General features: G+C 46.4%; 1 protein-coding gene across 10 annotated transcripts in view; it reads left to right on the plus strand.

Moving 5' to 3' along the window:
• ZNF462 (zinc finger protein 462) overlaps positions 1-20,283 on the plus strand; it is a 132,021-nt gene that overhangs the window by 86,418 nt on the left and 25,320 nt on the right. For all 10 annotated transcript variants that reach the window (XR_015715415.1, XR_015715416.1, XM_087822802.1 and 7 more), the window contains 2 exons: positions 13,755-14,022; positions 16,143-16,279. Coding sequence is in view for 8 of the 10 variants with exons in the window: in XM_087822802.1 (XP_087678928.1) it covers positions 13,755-14,022; positions 16,143-16,279 (405 nt within the window). In the remaining 2 variants the exon portion in view is untranslated. The remainder of the gene's footprint in view (positions 1-13,754; positions 14,023-16,142; positions 16,280-20,283) is intronic.

Here is a 20,283-nt window from a genome sequence, read left to right on the forward strand (position 1 = left end):
TTGTCCATGGCATTTAAAACTGCTGACCTTCCTCCCAGGGAAATTCTCCTCGCTTGGTTTGGGGCCTGCTGTGTGTTTCGGGCTCTCCTCTGGCCTCTGGTAATACCTTCTCTTTACCTTGTTTTCAGCTGCTGTCATGTAGACTATGGTGAGAGCCTCAGTCCTCTCCTCTGCTCTCCCCTTCACATAGACCAGGAATCCATTCTCGCCTAATGATGCCAGAATCTCACCCTCCAGCCCTCATCTCAGCTTAACCCCCAGACCCTTTGTTCCATCTGCTTCGCACTTTCTCCACCTGGAGGTCTCACTCATTGACTTCCTCCCAGATAGCCTGTGCCAGAGCTCATGGTGCCCAGCTGGAATCCTCTGTGTCTTCGAGTGTCCTTGGACCCCCCTTCCATCAGCCAGTCGGTTGCCTACTCAGCCGTGTTGTTCCCATCTCACATCCTCTCAGATTTGCCCCCCTCGTTCCCATTCCCATATCTTACCTGAGCCATTACCATATCACCACCTGCAGGTGCCTCCCTTCATTCTCTAAGCAAGGTTCAAGAACCTTTAACAGCTCTCCATGCCTGTTAAGAAAATTCCCACTCAGTATTCCCCATGCCCATCCCCCAGCTTCCCCTCCTTTCCTCTGTTCCCACTGTCCAGACCCTACTGGTCCTTAAAGCCGTGTGCAGATTCCTTCACGTCCACGATGTTTCTTATAACGTCCCGATGTGAGTCAGCTCTCCCTCTGTGCTCTCCCTCTGAAATGCCACAGTGCTGTGCCCTTCCTCTCCTGGGGACATGTGGTCCATTCTGCCAACTCCATATTGTTACCAGAAAGGAAGCTCGTTGGGTTTAAGGTTTTTGTCCTGCTCATCTCTCTGTTCTAAACATCTGGCACAGGGCCCCTTCCTTCCTAGAGTAGATGTTTCTATAAATGTAAATGAAAGTTAGTTGTGCCTTGTAAATAGTCATTACAGCAGTTTAAAGCAGTAAATCAAGATTTTAATTTTTCTCTTCTAGCTCCAGAGCCCCATTGTCTTGTGGCCACTCTACTAACAACAGATAGAGATGCCTGTGGGTTTTTGCTCTTTTCTTGGATCGCTCATTTTAGTGTGTGTTATAGTCTTGTCCCCTGACAACCTGAGAGCTCTTGAAATACAGGATCTGGTGATCTTTGTATCTGTCAGCTACCTAACACACAGCCGATAGAACATTGGTGATGATTAAACAAATCCTTCATAAAAAAGCTAATGAATCCAGAGGGATATTGAATCGCTTGACAAAATAAAATTTTGATTATTGAGTTGAGTCTAAATGAGCCCAAGAAATAATATTAAGTGTCCTTAGGTTGACACATGGTTTTAAAAGCTAAGGAGTAAAATACAGATCTAGAAACATTTTGGATGTTGCTGAGGCCCTGTATTTGGAAAACAGACCACAAGATCTTGGCTGGTGCCTACATGGTTTTGGTGTTTGCCACACTCGGACATACTACTTGATTTCCTGTGCTTCCTTGTAATTCTTTTTGCACATGGAGGGTTGGTAGGGAGCAGACAAGGTAACCTACTGAGTTTCCGTCTTTCCTTCCCCTAGGTGTGGCCAGAATCTATTCCAGATGTAAGAGTAGTGCGTTCAGTAGAAACTGTAAGAACTGAATTTCAAATGGACAGTCCTAACCTGCTAGTAAAATCTAGAGGAAAAATATACTACATTGGTGTTTTCTACTTAACGAAACAAAGTATAGAATCATGGTCTGCTGACATTCCATCATCAATGGGGATGTGCTGCTGGTTGGTTTTTTCATGGTCGAAATTCATTTACACTGAGCTGCCTTCCCCACCTGAGAGAGCTGGTCAAGGCTATGGGTGCAGTTTATAGACATAGAAAAGGTAGAAATGTGAGGCCTCTGTCATACCTCCAGTGGCTGTCTACTTTCTGTCAGAATAAATTCCGAGCTCAGCGTGGAAAGCTGGTATCTCGGCCCCACGTTTCTCTCTGGGATCACACCCTCCTTTCCTCCTTTGTACCATGTAGCAGCCAGGCCAATGCCCTGTCTCTGCTGTCTCACACTCCAGGCCTGCTATTCCTTCTCCACCTGATCTTCCTGCTTGCTAAGGGGACCCCCCTTTTGCTCCTATAGGTCTTTGAGCTCCTTTTAGGATCAAAGCACCGATTATACTCTGTTTTAACTGGCTGTCTTTCCATCTCCCCAAGACCATCAGTGTTGAAAGCAGAGGCCATCATTTAGCTTTTGAGTTACCTTGCACATCACAGGTGGTCAAACAAATTATTTGAGTGAATGAATCTAGTCTTTTAAATGTTGATGTTTATGTTGTCACACACTGGCCATGACACTCAAAAGGCCGACACACATATAGACTTAACAGTGGTGGGTCTGAAGCATAGACCCTTAGGTTTCTCATACTGAGCGTTGGGAAAATGCTTCATGCTCAACTGAGTTTAAATGCCCTCATGAGTCATGAACTAAAATCCAAAAATCCATGCAGGCTGCGAAGTTTGAGACAGTCGGCCAATCAGATCAGGGGGCAAGACGTGCTATCAACAGAAAGAAAAGGGGGAAGGGGGTGGAAAGAACAGGGCTGCAGTGTCAGGTAGGATGGGAGAGGATCATTGGCGATGGGATGACTGACACACCTACCAGTTGGATACCCAAGGACCTTGCCCAGAGCTGGAGGTGATCTTGAAAAAAATGTAAAGGGAAATACTGTAGACCTCAGAATGGTTGCCAGGAAAGCCTATAAAGTTTGGGAATTGAATTTGCTCTGACCAGCTCTTTTGTAGCAGGTTGACTTGTGACCATTCTGTGTGCATTGTTACCCGACAAAATGGGGTGGGTGAATCACTGAATCCGTGGTGTCATTCAGGTCGACCCTGCCTTTGAGCTGAATCCAGGTCCCGCAGTCAGCCCCCTCCCCTTTGCAGCCACCTCCACTCATGGAATAAGCTGATGAGTTGTTGCCAGAAGTAGCAGTGCAGTTGGCTTTGCCCAGAATCAGTCAGTCAAACGCTAGCTGCCGAGCACCTGCCGCGTGCCTGGAGCAGGAGGAACGTTTGCTACATCTGTTCAGAGCAGCATAAGAGATGCCCAAGCCTCTCTACCCTGCTGCCCAGCTAAGGGACCAAATTCTTTCACCTATAGGAAATGCAGACACTAAAAGGCAATTGACAACTCAGTGCGAAATTATACGACGTAGCTTTAGCAGCTGTGGAACTGAGACCCTTAAAGCACTGCCCATGTGCCAGACACTGTACTTCACAGCCTGGTCTCCTGGACTTGCCATAGCACCATGAAGTTGCTAGTGTTATCATCTCCATTCTGCAGATGAGGACCCAGAGGTCTGCTTCACTGAGAGTCTCCACAGGGTCAGGAGGAGGCTCGTGTGCCTGCTCCCGTCGCTGAGCGATTGCCTGTTTCCCCATCTGTACAGTTAATACTTCCCTTTTCATAAGGTCATGGTGAGGATCAGCGAATAACCTTGCAAAAGCACCTGACAATTGCTAGGCATAGACCTGGCTGAGACACTAGAAGGTGAACCTGGATCTCGCTCTGCATCCCTCTGGCTTCGTGGAGGCTCACACCCTACACCTGAGTCCAGCACCGCTGGGCAGTATTCCTGTGAGTGTTTGAAGTAAGAGCTGCCCGCAAGGAAGAACCTAGTGCAGCAATTTTCCACCAGTGCACCGCAAGAATTTTTAAAACATGCAATACCATTTAGTCAGGGGCACTGACCTCTTTTCCCTTAGATTGTCAAATAAAAAATGACAACAGACAACACAATAGCCATCCAGTATGAATGAATTATACGTTTTTGTTTTTTGTCAGATTGGCAAAAAGTATAAGGTATTTTTTGGTGTTCCACAGAATTTTAGTAATTAGTTTATGTGTGCCATAAGATGAAAAAGGTTGAAAGTCGTAGACTTAGTACTTTAATAGTGATTAAAAATATAGCCTAAACCAAAGACAGGATTTTCTTATACTGCATGGGAACAGGTAAAAAGGAAAGAGGGTCCCAAACCCACTTTATTGGTTCACAGCTCCTGCTGCTGGGCAAGTTTTAGAATAACTCTGCTTTGAAGTGTGGCTGTCCATTCCCGTTCCTGATGGGCCATCACCTTTCACACCTGATTTTTATGCTGTCACTCAGAGCTCTCCATGGATCTAAATGTATGTGCTTACGTTCATATGTGTTCTTTCCTCCTGATTCCTTTAAGAAATCTCTACCGTGGCTCCCTATCTGGGCCCTCACCACACTGTTCATAGCGAGCAGTGACCAACACCTTGAAATCCGTAGGCATCTCCCCCCTCCTGTCGGGTCTTGAGGAGGAATCACTGGCCTTGCCCATGGCCTCTGAGCTCCAAATATCACCCGAAGTTGCTAGCACGCTCTCTGTGGTTGAGGTCAAGTCACTGATATAAAGAGACTTTTGTACTGGATTTTGTACTTTTTCACTGGATTTTCAGTGTGGTAAAGGCATCTGTATGATCTAAATGAACAGCAGGAAACCTTACTTCCTCATCACACAATTCAAAGGAGCCACAGGTGAATCAAGCATTTGGGATTGTAAGAGCGTCTCAATTAACAATGGCAGGTGCCACCCAGAGCTTCCACCGAAAAGCGTTAGAAAATGCTTCTTCCCCACACATTGGTTTCCCTACAAACCTCTAGCCTGTATCACGGAGGATTTTTAAGAACATGCACTTTGAGGTCCAAACACTGTTCAGTGCTAAAGGAATACCTACAGTGTTTGCTAATGACTATGGCAGAAAAAGTACGTGTTTTTGAAACTGGGGCACGCAGGCGCCGGGTTCTGTTCCTGTTTCTCCGTTGACTGGCTGGGTGACGTGAAGCCACCTCTGCTTTCCTGCGCCACCACATGTCGTTCTGCAGATTGGATGGTTCATACACTCCATATCTGGGATGAGAGCGCATTCCTGATGGAGGGAAGTTGGTAAAACATTTTATACGGTGAGAATGTAGTGCCGAATATCTGAAAGGAGTCCACAAGGACCTGTTCATGGATTGCGGAGGGCTCTGTTCATGGCCTTGGGAGCTGGTGACCGTAGGCAGTGACGGTGCATTCAGATGCATGGTACCTGTTAAACCTGTGCGTACCACAGCACCTGTGCCTGGCAATGGGTACAAGAAGGAGGGAGACACAGTTGCATGTAGAAAATCTAACGTGGTTCCCAGACACCTAAGGCCATTTGTTTCAGAGTTTATACTTACCGCTGATTTAGAGTCAAAACCAGAAGTTATGCTTTTGGCTTATGTGGATGGCCAGGAATTATGACTTTTGTTCCATTCAGATTCTCAAATGTTCCAGACGCCATTCTCTGGGTAATTTTAAAAGTGGGTCATTGTTTCAGTCGGAAGACTCCATCACAACCTCAGAGTCCAAAGAGAGGGACGCTTGATTAGTTGGGTTTTCCTTTGAAATCTGGATTTTCCAGAGCACTTTTTTCAAGTTGAACTCTTTTTGGACCTGTGGATCATGTTTATTGAGCCCATGTTTGGGCCTAGGCCCTGAGCTAAGTTCTAGGGGTATGAACTTAAAAAGTGAAATTGGATGGATGGATGGATGGATGGATGGATGGATGGATGGATGGATGGATTGGATGGATTGGATGGATGGATGGATGGATGGATGGATGGATGGATATCCTGCTTGCAAAGAGATCATAGTCTGGTGGAGGTAAACCAAATGAGCCCCAGTGAAGCACAGTGAGAACTAGTGGGAGAGATCAGAGCTGGGACTGAATGTGTATCTGGAAAGATCAAGGAAGATCTTCATAGTGGTGGTAAATTTGAACTGACTTCACTTTTGAAAGATGGTAAGAGTTTGCCCGGCTGAGACGTAGAAGAAAGCCATCGCAAGAATATGCAAAGATGCCATGAAAAGCAGCATCCAGAGTGACTGTGGGGAACTTTCTGTGTGGCTGGCAGTCAGCCCGGCATGGGAAGAGTGGATATGGAGTGGGGATGGCTCTGGGAAGATGGAGAGCCAGAGCACCAGGGTTCAGCTTGGACTCTCTCCTGTAAGAATGGGTAGGTACCACAATCACAGTCGCTTTTAGAAAAGAAAGGAATCTCAGGGGAGAAGGAATGTCAAAATAGAAAGCCAGGAACGTTGTGCAGTGGAAGTTCATGGAAGCAACCACAAGGGCCTGAGCAAAAGCAGTGGCCACAGAACAGTGTATAGATTAGACTGAGCTTTTCAGGACGTTGAACCAACCGGGCTTTTTCACCCATCGAACTTGCAAAATGAGAAAAGAGAAGGATTTGTTCTGATTCTGTTAACTGGTGAATGGTGATGCTATTGGAAAAATATAGAGAGATACAAAGGGGCTTGTCCCCAAATACAGGACCTAATGAATTGCAGGTCCAGGAATCCTCCTTGTCTTAGGTCAGACTTGCCTGGATGCCCCTAAAATACAGAGAGAGTGAGGACATGAAGCTTCATGACACAGACCTTTGAGAGACCCTTTCAATGAACTTAAAATATGATAGGACACTAATCTCAAAAAGAGAAGCTTGCCCTTTTTTTGCTGTGTTTTCGTCATTTTGAAGACTAATTTTTTGCTTAGTTTTGGTTTTTTCCTCATATTCCCTGATCATATTTCAAGGTTTTGTTTTTACTCATCATAATGACAGGAAGTTTTTAGTGTGTGTTTCCTTCAAGCTTGGCCTCAGCCTTATTTTCAGGATTAGGCGTTTGTTTTCCCATTTGCTTCCATGACAACCAAGCCCAGAATTCCTATATATAGTCATCCAGTGTCCATTGTCCCCCTGGCCATTGTATCATAATCTTGTGCATCCAGGCCAGAGAACTCCACTGATGATAGAAGGCGAGGTGCCGGAGTCTTTGGCCTGGAGAATTTCAAGGCATAATCAAAAGAAGGAAATAAAATAACGTGGCTGCCTCTAGAGATTTATGTTCCCTTTAGACGCTGTCCAGAAGGAGTTGAAAAGGCTTGTGTTCCACAGCTTCGTTTCTAATACAAATTTTCTTTTGGAATGTCCCATAGATAGAGAACATTTTGAGACTCTTTGGAGGAAATACTTGGAAAGTTGTATTGGTGATTTGGACTTGGTGGTTTTCTTCTGCATGCCAAACTCTGCTCTGTGTTAATAGTACAATGTGAACAACGGGTATCTTAAGAAGGGAAGTTCAGTCATTTGAAAGGAATTCAGATAGAACCTAAGAAATCTCTTTAAACTGCTTGAGTTTGAATCATCTTGACAGCTCTGTGCTACATGCTGTTTTCATAACCTAGGTAGGTAGGTAGGTAGGTAGACAGACAGACAGACAGACAGACAGACAGATGGGCCTGGAGGTGAGAAAGTTGTCCACAAATTCAATCCAGAAAACATTCTTCATGAAAGCACCATGAGTCTCTGTGGCTATAGAAGCACATAAGGTACCTTTCTGTTGGTCTCAAATGTAAGCTCCACAAGGGTAAGGACCTTTGCTGGAGTGTTGTTTTTTTTCACTGATATATCAAGTGCCTGGCATATAGAAGGCTAGCAATAAACATTTTGAATTACTATAAAATGGGACACAAACATACAGATAGATACAGTAGAAACTTGTCTTATTTGAAGAAACCTAGAGTTTCTCAGTTATATTTGAAAGTCTCTCAATTCAGGGAATCCTTTTTAAAATGCCTTTAAGCATTTTATTTTCATTGAAAATGTAAATATGTTTATTGGGTAATATTGTGACCTAGGGCCAAGTCTGTGTACTGGAGTCCGGGTCCTGGGGTTGATTTCCCCTTTACTCTCTTGCATATACCAGTCGTCCACATTGCTTTGTATGCTGCTTCCAGTCTCCTTTTTTTTAAAGTGGACTGATAATCTAGATATTTGTGAAACAGTCCTAAAGCAGAATCCTTCTAGACTTTCATGTTCTCAGTCTCTTAGAGTTGGTCTTGCCAAAACATCGTTTGACAGTAATTTTTTTTAGCAACTTGACTTTTCAACGTAGCTCTCATAGACACTTTTTCTACCTACATTTCATCACTGTAGATGATATTAAGTTGAAGATGCTTGGTAATAGATATAACTGGTACAAAGAGGTTTGGGAGCAAGTAAAACTGATTCTTGATAGCGTTAACCCAACAGCTGGAAGCAGAAGTGAATGGACCTGCTGCAGAGTGACCCACAAGCTAGCCTGGACACTGTCACCATGGTCTTCTTTGGTCAGGACGTTTGAGGGTCAAAGGCATTGATCTGGCCATGGTGGTGGGCGTTGCTTAAGAGAACATGCCAGTGTCCTGTGAGGTTCAGTGAGATCAGGGCGAGAATCACGAGGTGTGTGTGTTGGCCAGCACATAGGGGAGCAGAGTTCCATCTGTATTGTTGTAGAAAGTCTTCAGAGAATAGGTGTCATTTCAGCTGAGTTTCGAAGGGTGGGTAGGAATTTGCCAGAAAAAAAGAAGAGGAAGAGCACCAGGTAGCCCTGATCAAGGATTCCCAGTGGTGACATATGTAGAAGTGTGAGGCTGGAAAGGTGGCCTGGGACCAGCCTGAAGAGCTGTTACGTACGTACGGAGACCAGGAAAAGATACTTTAATCTTTTGGGACATAATCATATCTTAATCATATAAGTGATATGAGTTAGATGTCTATGATGTGTATGTGGGCCAAACTAGAATAGATCTCAGAGGAAGGAAGGCCAGATAGGAAACTGTTAGAGTTGCCCAGGATGTGACGACCTGAATGAGCCATGGGCAGGGAAGGCAGGGGACTGGAGAAGAAATGATTGGAGATGGACCATGACATACGTCTTTGGAACGAGGTACCTGGTTAAGTATGCTGCTGCAGGAAATGTGTGACAACTGAAGGAGGAATCACACAATTGGAGCCTAAATGAAGCGATGAGCCATTCGCTGGCATTCAGAACGCACAAGGCAGTGTGTGGGCAAAGACGATGTCAGTTTTCAGCATGTTGAGTTTAAGGAGCCCACAGACATAAAGCTGGAAAGAGCTTCAGCTTCAGGTGCAGACTCGGATCGTCCACTGGGTTTCCCGCTGCAGAAGGATTCTCTGTCTTGTCACTGCAGACACCTGGGTCACTGTCACACACATGAAAATGCTTAGGCAGAGGACAGAAATTTCTGTCCTCTGACTAAGTTCATTAGCAGCTGTAGGACGGAAGTTACGTGGCACTCCAAAATTCTCCTGGCTAATAGCTGAAGTGGGTCTTTAGTTCTTGCCATTGTTAGTGTGCTGTTCTCAGGTTTTCTGTAATTTCTCAACTAGAAACAGTGGGCTGTATTTGCATCTTTCTACTACCACCACCCCCTGCCATATTTTGGCTCTACACAGCATTTGTGGTTAAATTACCCACAGGTAATATTCTATTTCTGATTCCTTATACCGCCAACCTTTAGTCGCCAAATCACCAGCTTTTCTGAAGAAAATCATAAAATCTGTGCATTATTTGGAACTTCCCGCACTATTGTAGAACTTGAAGACTTCAGATTCTCCCTTCTGCCATCTGTTTGCACCCTCTGATGTACACATTTTTTGTTCATTCTCTGGGCTATATGGAGAATTGCACTTTTAGGTATCACGTCTAGTGTTGATTCATTAATTAGCACACTGACTGATACTAGTTAATTTATTACTGGACCGGCAGGGCTCTCCTGACCTCGCCCCTCCATCTATCTCCCTCGTGCCCACAGTCCATCAGGTCACCAGGTGCCGCTGCTCTTTCTTTCTCCTCTGGTAGCTCTTTACAGTTGTCTCTATTAAGACTTAACACATCCGTGGAGACACATGGAGTTACTTGAAGTCAGGGACCAAGTCTAACTGTCCCAGAACAGGGTCTCCCATTGACTTCGATGCTCAGTAAATTTTTGGCGAGCGAATGCGTGTGATTTAAGTCAATCATTCGCCCCGTGGCCACCTCTAAAATGTGCTGCCTAAAATCCTTTGTCTTTTCTTTTTCCCCTGATACTTGATTCACACTGACCAAAGAGCCTCTCCCCCAGGTCTGCACAGGATATAATTCAGTGTGGTTGCTGGCACCGGGGCCCCTCTGCTACTCTTCCACCTTCATGTCACCCTCCCTGCGGCTGCAGAAAATTGAGAATCGATTCTCCTGTATGGCTCTCTTTCTGGATCACTCTGTGCATAAGGAGGCCGTCCTCTGCACTCCCACAGTTACTGCCCGGTTGATTTTTACTCTTCCTCGGGTCTTCCTTAGTCTTGGAGTAGTTAGACTGTCTTGTTACTATGGCTCATTTGTTCTCTGTGCCTCTTGCATTCCTTCGGTCAGTGAAGTAAGTTTGCTAGACGTGGAGTGGGCCTGTATTTGCGTAATATCCGACCACTCCGCGCTCTCCCCTGGTAGATCTGAGTTCCTAGAAGGCGCCCCTCATGTCTCCTCTGACTTTGAACTCGTAGAGCCAGCACATGGCCTGGCTCCAGAGGGTGCTGACTAAATGTTTGTAGAATCAGAATACTGAAGAAAGCTTCATTCTGTCACACTTCTTTTCTTCCAGTGTTCCCTTGTTTGTCACTTGCCTTTATAAAATCTAATTTCCTATGATTGTCTTTGTGCTGGCTAATTTCTGGAAAAAAATTTAAAAAATAAAACCTTCAAACTGGGTTTGGCTGATATTCTGGGGAGCTGGAATTAGAGCAAGAGTTTTCCCATTTCTCCAGGAGCATGACTAAGTGAGAGGTAGGAGGCCTCGTCTGGAACCCCGCCCTTCCTCTGGTTTGAAGTCCTGGGTTGTCCAAGAGCCACCTAAAGGCACCCATAGCCCATCTGCATTCGTGTACCTTTCTTTTCCCAGCCAGATCCCACCTGAGGAATTTTAATGTTTTAAATGTTTTTATGGTTTCAGAGAGAGGAAGGGAGGGAGAGAGGGATAGAAACATCAGTGATGAGAGAGAATCGTTGATTGGCTGCCTCTTGCATGCCCCCTGCAACCTGGGCATGTGCCCTGACCTAGAATCGAACCACGACCTCCTGGTTCATGGGTTGACGCTCAGCCACTGAGCCACACTGGCTGGGCCCACCTGAGGGATTTTAGAGCATTGTTTTTCTAGGAAAGTTTATCCAGCATCTCACTACAGCATGCCAGCTGGACAGGCAGAGTTCCAATTCTGGGTACTTCTGGCGCTCACCTAGGATGCATGCTGGTAGAAATGCCTCCTGTGTGCTCCCCACTACCAACAACACCTTTCTTGAAATTGGGAATGTTTTTCTCTCCCACGAATCTTACTGTATTTTTTCCCATGTGCTACAAAATGCTTTTTTAGTATTTTCTTTCATGTTCAGCTTAATGTTATTTTTTATCTGTTATCATTTCTATCTATTCTGATGTTATTTGCTCAGCTATTGCAGCCTTTCTGCCACCTCTCTCTCCTCTCCGCGGCGTGTTTATTGATGGTGGAGCACTTGGATGTTCTTTCACGTTCTTCTGACCTGCATCATGGGACCCCAGGGTCACCACTGGGTACAGATGCTTAACAGACAAGACTCAAACTTTAGAGTCGGACAGATCTTTGTTCAAATCCTACCCCTGCCTCTTAGTAGCTTTGTGACCCATCATTCTCAGCCCAGGCTCCCCCATTGGTAAAACTGTGGTGGGAGCCTCCACTGCCACATCACAGTTGTGCAAATTCATTACTGGCTGTGCAGTAAGTTCCAGAGCCACGCCTGCGGGCACTGTGACCATTTCAGACTGTTGCTAGTTCAGAAGGGTGAGGGGCCTCCCTTTCTTGGAATGCTTTCCCCACCACTTCGTGCAGTTTAATGCCTTCAGGTTTCCTATCATATATAAATACCAGAGTTAAAACGTAGAATTCATGTTTTTGAGATGAATGGAATAATATGCCACTGACCCTAGAGGAAGGAGTAACAGGCTAAGTCAAAGGAGACTCCTTCCCTCGGAGGGATCTCCTGGGTAGGTTTATGGATAGTGGACAGCTCACAGGCAGCGGGACCTGGCTTTGGCCTCGCTGGTCACAGAATTTCTCTTCTGAAGAGCTAAGAGGGAACCAGGACGAGCACAGCTGAGAGAGGACGCGGGCTTCTGGGGGATGCTGGTGCGACAGTGCCCGAGCCCGCAGCTCGAGCCGTGTTAACGGGAGAGGCCGGGTGCATTTTGTGTTTCATTGTGTGTGTGTTTTAAGCAGAAACTAGTCTTGAGGGTTGAAATAGAAAATATCTCGAACAATCCATGAAGTGGTAAACAAACCTGCTATTGAGAGAGAGAATGGGAAGTTGACAATTGCATTGTTGTGATCCTGAGTGGGTGCATCGGGGAGGTCAAGGGATAAAGGAAAGGGAGAGAAAAGAGTAGGGTAGGATGAGTTCAGTCCTTCCTTTGTCTTCCCTTTACACCTGGTAATGAACCCAGGAGGCTCTGAGGCATTGTTCAAGTTTCCTTTTGTTTTATTTTTGCGTGTCTGGCAGGTTTGTTTACAATTTCCAAAGGGGTTTTTCCTCCATCGTGAGGAATACGAATGGAGGAGGGGAGAGGAGGGCTAGAAGGGAGGTAGTTTAGTATTTTGAAGGCTGGAGGTGCCCTCCCAGTACGGGAGGCTGCTCTGATTTTATTTCTCGAAACGAAGAGGCCAACGGGATGGATGGTGCCGGTTTCATCAGAGGCAGGTTTTACAGAATTATTCGTGTCTGCCTGCGGGGATCACGCTTTGGAAAACAAAGTGTCCATCCAATGGGGAGGAGGCTGGTACAGTTCCTTTTCCCGGTCCCCCCGCTTCTTGAAAGGCTTAAGAAAAAAGCCCTTTGCAGGGAGAATCCGCTGAAATGCACCTGAGTGTAGTCGGGCTTCCTCCCTGCCCTTCAGGGTCAGCCGAGGGCTACACAGGACCGAGCTGCCTGATGCCGGCCTCCGCGCAGAGCAGCGTGCTGCAGAAAGTTCAAGGCCTTTCCTTTCCTTTCTTTTTTTAAAAAAAAAATAAAAATATTTATTTATTTTTAAATGTAATGAGGAAACTCCGATTTTCCCTAGCAGTTAGATCCATCTCCACCCCTTGCTGCTGAGGTTCCTCAGGGCTGAGGTTTGTGCCTGTCATTTCCGACATTTTTGCCCAAAATGGCAAACTTTAAAATGCCTTTCAGGGAAACTTGTTTGGAATTTCATTTTAATGGGATTTATGAATAAATCTCCATCTTAATGCTGACTAAGCTCTAAACATCCATTCCAGGGGAACACGATTGGATTTTTATATTTTAAAATTTAAATCGCTTGACTGTGCAGGCATAAGACATTTTTATATTTGTGAGTGCCGTGCGCCAGAGCACCTCTGCTAAAGACTTTTTTGGGGGTGGGGGCTTGAATAATTCCAGGCTGCAGAGGGGGAGATGTTGCATCATATCCTTACCTGCCTTTCTCATGTACGGTCCTGTGCACATTAGGTGGGTTTATTTATCTCACCTAAAGGATGGGTGTTTTGTGGCAACCTGCGGCCACGTTGTAATTTCCTTTGGAAACAAGTTTACTTTCTTCCTTCACTTTGAAACCTTCAACCTCAAAATTTTATTTTTAAATGACCTGAGCCTTCCAAGTCAGATTAAAGGAAGTGGCGCTTCCTCCCTACCTGCCTTTTCCCAGAGAAGTGTCGCAGAGTGTAAGTGAAGATGAAAGGTGGGCTCATAGCCACCCCCTTAAAAAAGTACTTCAAACAAATGTCAGGGGTTTCAAGCGTCACCTCCACTGTGTTCTTTGTGTCTGGTGTCATTTCCCCGTCTGTCCACAGACTCATCCTACTCAGAGCCTCCAGATGTGCAACAGCAGTTGAACCACTATCAGTCCGCTGCTCTGGCGAGAAACAACAGCCGTGTCAGCCCTGTGCCTCTCTCCGGAGCTGCCGGGGGCGCCGAGCAGAAAACCGAAGCCGTTCTTCACTGCGAATTCTGTGAATTCTCCTCTGGCTACATCCAGAGCATCCGGCGCCATTACAGGGACAAGCATGGTGGGAAGAAGCTCTTCAAGTGCAAAGACTGCTCTTTTTACACAGGCTTTAAGTAAGTGGCATGAAGAATAGCCTCGAAAAACAAGGTGGCTGCAGCTGCTCCGCCCCTCACCACATTCTTCCCACACTCTTCTACCTGGAGCTCAAGGAAGGCTCCTCCCATAGGGGTTGGTTCCAGTCTTTACCAGAAAAGGCTAGTTCCAGAAGACAGCTTTCGGGTTTGTGGGAGGAATGAAGAGCTGTATCAGAAACCAAGTGAGGTTAAAAGTCAAAGCAAATAGGCACCCAGGCATTGTGAGATGGCCGCAAAAGATTTCCCTGACCCAATGCCTGAAGCAATGAGTGTTTCCCCTTTGTGGCACTATCACTGTCCCTCTTTCCTTTTGTTTGTCTTTGGGAAAAAATATGTTCTTGAAAGTCGAAGTCAAGGGAGAACATTTGGCAGTAGTGGCTTCCCTGCTACCCTTGTAGAAAAGTCTTATTTCTTATGACCATGTTATTTAGAAAATGCAGAGAATCAAGACTCCAGCACTATGATGTCTAAACTTAAGTGTCACAGGGAGATAGTTTCAGTCCAGAAAAAGATCATCAAAGCCACCTCTGTTCCTGTGTGTGACAACATCGGTGAGCTCAGAATGGAGTGCGTCCTATTGCTTAATCTAAACTCCTGTGATTTAATCTCACCCTAAACAGAGATACCGTTTAGGTGACTAGTTACAAATGTAGAATGGAGCCTGAGTGCCTGGGTTTGAATCCTAGCTTTGCTCCTTACTTGGCTGTGTGACTTTGGACAAGTCACTAAGCCTCTCTGTGTCTCTGATTCCTTACCTGTAAAATAAAGATGATAACAATTTAATAGTACCTACCTCACAGAGCTCTTGTGAGGAGTAAATGAACCAGTGTACCTGAGGTGCTTAGAATAGTGCCTGGCACAAAGTAAATGCTAATAAATGTTCTATCATAGATAAAATGCTAAAAATAACCACATTAGATGCCCTTTCACAGATATAAAGCTATTATTATCTGCAGCTGTTGCAGTCAGGACTAAGCCTTAGGCCACTCCGGTCCTTGACCACAGACTTCACACAGAGAGGCTAGGGAAAGTGGGCTTCATGCCCAAAGAAAAGCGTGAACTGTGAGAACATCAAGTCCCTTCCCCAGTAACTCGTAGTTGCTTAGACTTGATGGAAAACGTTGGTATCTCTGACTCTTCACTTGGTTCAGTTGTTTTCCAGATAAATATGTATGTGACCTTAGGACTGAGAGAAGGTCACGAGGGCCCAGGTAACAAGGGCCCATGACAGGCGTACAAGTTTCCCCCGCTAGAAGCACCTGGGTTAGTACGAAGAGGACCTCGCCCTCAGCTTTTGGTTTCATCCATTTTTAGAGACAGTTAAGGCTTTGTAAATTGTGAACTTTTGAAAAGAATGAAGGTAGGAGGCAGCGTACTCTTTCGCCTTCGAACTGTACTGGGCTCTGAGTTTAGTTTACCTGGTTGTCGAGGTCATGGCTTCCTAACCGACTCGCCTGCCCCCCCTTACCTGTGAAGTCACGAGGCAGGTGGCAGATCATCCGGCTTTAAAGTGGTGCCTCTCCTTCCAAGCATGATGAGAAATACGTTCTCGTGGGGATTTTGTTGTCATATTTTCAGTAGGCAATTTCTCATTTTCAAGAATAAAGTGTTAGGTAGACTCATCGAAACAGAAACCAGAGGCGTGGGGGGATGGGTGACAAGGGGAAGGGGAGTATAGTCAATATTGTGGTAAGTGCACGGGGCAGATGATTACTGGAGGTAGTGGGGCGGTCACACTGTAAGGGATTAAAGTGTTGAATCACTATATTGTAGACTTAAAACTACTGTATGTTATGCTAACTATACTTTTTAAAGAAAAGAATAAAGTATGCGGGGGAATCTTATTTCTTTTTATACTAAGTCTGAACCCAGCCACGTGGCAAAATTTCCAAAAAGGAGTGACTACCGTAGGATCATGTTCAGTTACTGGATGAGTGACCCGGGGACTCGTGGTCAGCAAACATGATTAATGTCTGCGGCTTTGGCCCCTTGAGCGAGGGCGTCACACCGGGAAGCCCTGTAGTGAGGTTGCCAGCAGCGGGGTGTAAGTGAAGTGATCCCTGTCACGCTCATCACCCGTCTCCCTGCCTCTCTGCCAGATCTGCTTTTACTATGCACGTGGAAGCTGGGCATTCGGCTGTTCCGGAGGAGGGCCCCAAAGACCTTCGCTGTCCCCTCTGCCTCTATCACACCAAATACAAACGCAACATGATTGACCACATCGTGCTGCACCGAGGTAACCTGCCTAACTCGGCTTTCTTGGGGTGCAGGGGGAGGGTGGCACAGGTGCCATTCTAAGATGTGCTCTCAAGGTGGCAGAGGCACCTTGGCCCTGGTCTCTTGTTCCCCACCTTATCCCCGGGCAAGAAACCACGGTGATAACCACAGTGACAGTCAACAGGATAGAGAGAAACCTTCTTGCCCAGAGGATTTCCTCTACCTGGAGGGCGGTGGAGGTGATGGACTCTGTAGTGACCCCTTCTGCAGGGCTCCCCAGCATGCGGGAGTTTGTTTTGTTTGTTGTTGTTTTTAAATATGCTTTTATTGATTTCAGAGAGAGAGAGAGAGAAACAGCGATAAGGAGAGAGGGTCACTGATCGGCTGCCTCCTGCACGCCCCCTGCTGGGGATCGAGCCTCCAACCCGGGCATGTGCCCTGACTGAGAGTTGAACCTTGACCTCTTGGTTCATGGGTCAACGCTACCCACTGAGCCATGCCTGCCGGGCGCATCCGGGAGTTTTATATTCCCCGTCCTCGGCTCTCACAGCCTTGCTCAGGAAGGAGTGAGTGCGGAAGAGCATGGGCAGCTGAGGACTCGGTCTGAAACGGGAAGAGCGGCATGTTGTAAGCAGTTCTTTGGAGGAAGACCAAAATGATTTCCAAGGCAGACCGGGGAATTTCCCTTGAAATGGCTAGAGACAAATCTTAAGAATCCAAGTGGGCCACTATATACTAGAAAACCCATAAGCTTTGGATTTAAATTCCGGTTTTAAAGCCTCCTGCGTTGAACCTCTCATCTGCAAAAGGAGATGACGGTCATGCCTGTGAGATCACGTGTGAAATGTAAGCGTGCTCCCTAAGGGAGGCATCACGGGGTGTCCCTGAATGTTGGTTCCTGTTTATAAACAGGGATCCTTCTTTTAAGTTCTCTTGGGTTTTCCTTTGAGTCGAGTTTACTCTCGGCCAGTTTAAACACTGTGTAGTAACAGGCTGCTTCTGCATGGGAAGGACAAATATGTTTATATGAAACGACTCTGTCCTGAGCAGATGCAGGCTGGAGGTGACTAGAACATGCATTGCCAATCTCTCTTGCCATCTACTGATCTTTCCGTCTGTCCTTTGTTCCTTCTCTCCTGCCTTTTTCTTCCTTTTCTTTACCACCTTCCTTCCTTTGTCTCTAACCTTGGGAAGCCTCTCAGTCTTTGCCACATGCACCTCAAAAGCAATGGTGGTGTCCCGCTCTCCTGCCAAGATGCTCCTCACTCTGAAACGCTAGGTATTTCAGGGTACCTTCAACGTTTCCAACATTTCCCCAGAGCCACTGCCTCTGGCCCATGCTTTTTGTGACGTTTCACCCATCCCTGCAGCAAACCCCAGAGAAGGCTCACCATTAGCATCCTCAGACTTCCCTCCTCTCCATGGCACTCGAATGGGACGTGAGATCGTTGAGGTCAGGACGCCCACCTGCAGGCTAGGAAAAGCAGCGCAGGAACAATTAGGCAGAAATTCTTGGCCCGAGTGGTCCCACCTGGTGTTCCGCCTCAGTCACCTGGCTTCAGGTCCCCAGGCCCATGTGTCGCAGTGGCTCTGTGCCCCCTCAAGCTTGGGGGAGGGGCCATGAGCAGTGTTGCTGCCGAGCAAACAGAAACAGTGAGACCTCACGTCTGTGGTTGATTCCTTCTCTTATCCCATATTGCCGCCTGGCAGGATCAGAGCCTTGATGCCTAATGAGCTCCATGACTTTCCTTCCCTGAGCTGAGAACTCAAGGAAGGGGGAGGCAGAGTGAGATGAAAGACCAGTGGCCACAAACTCACCCTTACAGCATCGCACTTGGCAAACTGCCTGACACGCACAGCGTCGCTTCATCTCCAACAGCACGTGAAGGATAATCCTGTTAATTACAGTCCTGTTTCACATACGGGAAACCTGAGGCTGAGGAAAATGACTCGTTCTCGAATTCCGTGTAGTTATTTGTGGTCATTTCACAAAGGATTCAAGGTACCTTAAAGATAATTCTTACAGAACTGTAGGTTCCTGGTGGGCACACATTTTTGTGAGACACAACTTACTACACAGGGGGAAGGAAAAATTTAACAAACCACTCAGGTGAGTGACAGCAGGCTGGGTTTACAGAAGAGGAGGGGTATTCAGCTGCTCTGAGGGGATCCTGGAGGGACTAGGAGGCAAGACTGGAAAAAGGATGTTCCAGCCAAGTGATGGAGGGTTTGGCTACCAGTGTGGGAGTGAGCTTCGCTCAGCAGACAGATGGGAAGCCAGGGGGCTGATGAGACCCCTGATGAATGCTAATTTAGCAAAGATAGGAGCCAAGGATTGGTAAACCCATCTCTTCGAAGCACTAGAACTTGGGTCGATCAACACTTGGTGAGGTCAGCCCTGAGGGAAACATCAAGCCCTGAGGCTTCTGTTTCAAGGAGAAAGTTGGTGGTAGGACTTTAGGTGGGTTTTATCCACGCAGCAAACATTGGTTGGGATACAGCCATGAAGAGAGGCAAGGCCTATGCGCTGGAGGAACCTGAACTTCAGCAAGAAGAGTGACGGTGAACAAAGGCATAGTTTCACAAGTTGATTTCCATTGAACTTATCGCCATTGGAAGCAGGATGTCTCACGGGGAGCTTTGCCTGTATGTACCTTGGGCACCTGCAGTGAACCTGAAAACTTGGGCACAGGTCGAGTTACAGGATGAAACAGTTTTGCCAAATATTTACATTATAATCATGGAGCTGCGTAATTCACTGACACTGCTCTCCAGTTGGCATATGAACATAAAGTTTCTGTTTCCCAACCTGTAACCCCAATACTCAGATAAATACCAAATGTAACTGAAACTTGCAGGTGGGTGTCTTTTTGGACCAGAACTAATCTCCCTTCACTTACCCAATTAGTGTCACTTTTCTTGAGAAAAAAGTCTACAGTGAGAATGCCAGTCTTTCATTTTATTCAGCGGAATTACATGTTCCCTTCCATCCCCATCAAATACGTTTGCCTGTTCGGATTAGAGGTGCGGTTCCCAGGTCTCTGGCTTGAGGAGGATGACCTGGCTCACATCAAAACTTAATAACTTCTCACCAGGAGTTGTTGTGCTTATGTTTATGTGTCTTGTTATAGTTATGTTAGGGGTGATTTTTTTAAAAGAAACTGTTGTTGTATTTTGAACGGCTTTCTAGCACTCACCCTTGCTTGTTTGGTTGAGAGGCAGTAATGGGTGCGTCTTTGGTTTGGCACAGAGAGGGTCTGGGTGCTCTGATGGGATCGTTTGCATATGAAGTTTGTTGGAGCAAATGACTTCCAAGTCTCTCTCTGCTTCACTTGGTCTTGGCACATTGTGGGAGGAAACCCAGGCACGTTGCGGTCTGCCTTTCAGGAAGAATTTTTACTTGGTGATGCCGGACTCCACAGGGATGTGGTTTTCGCTGTGTTGAGCAGAAGTGACCCCACTTTGTAGCTGCAGTTCTGCAGGTTTTTCCATGGAGCACCCTGGGAGCCTGACAGCACACACTTCTCAGCCCTTGTGGCACCTCAGCGCCCACGTGCTTCCTTGTACATCGCTCGGAGGTCCAGCCTCTTGGGCTCTGTGTCCAGCTGCAGCACCCAGCATCTTTGAGTAGGAGATGCGAGACACAATCTGTCTTGTAGTTGGACCGCTGAAGTCATAATATTTTTGCAGCCAGCTCTGGAAGCTGAGTCACAATGAGTGTGATTCAGGCCCTGATTTCTTACCCAAGGTAATTTGGAGAGGTGTGAAGTCAAGAAAGACCCACAGTTGTCGCTGCCCCCACAGAAACAAGTCCTGAGTGCTGAGCTTCTGCTGCCAAGACCAGGCTCCATCCATACCTGGAAATCGTCCAGTCTCTAACTTTATGTCCTTCACTTTCCTCAGTCATGAATAACCTCATTCAGAAAACGCTGTCCGTCATTTGCCCACCTTTCAAATCTGTCTTGTTTCTTATTTTTAATCTTGGTCATGTTAGCTATGATTTTAGAAAGAAAAAGTTAACAT

Source organism: Miniopterus natalensis, chromosome 12, assembly GCF_054644295.1.
Source record: "Miniopterus natalensis isolate mMinNat1 chromosome 12, mMinNat1.hap1, whole genome shotgun sequence".
Classification (NCBI taxonomy): Eukaryota; Metazoa; Chordata; class Mammalia; order Chiroptera; family Miniopteridae; genus Miniopterus; species Miniopterus natalensis.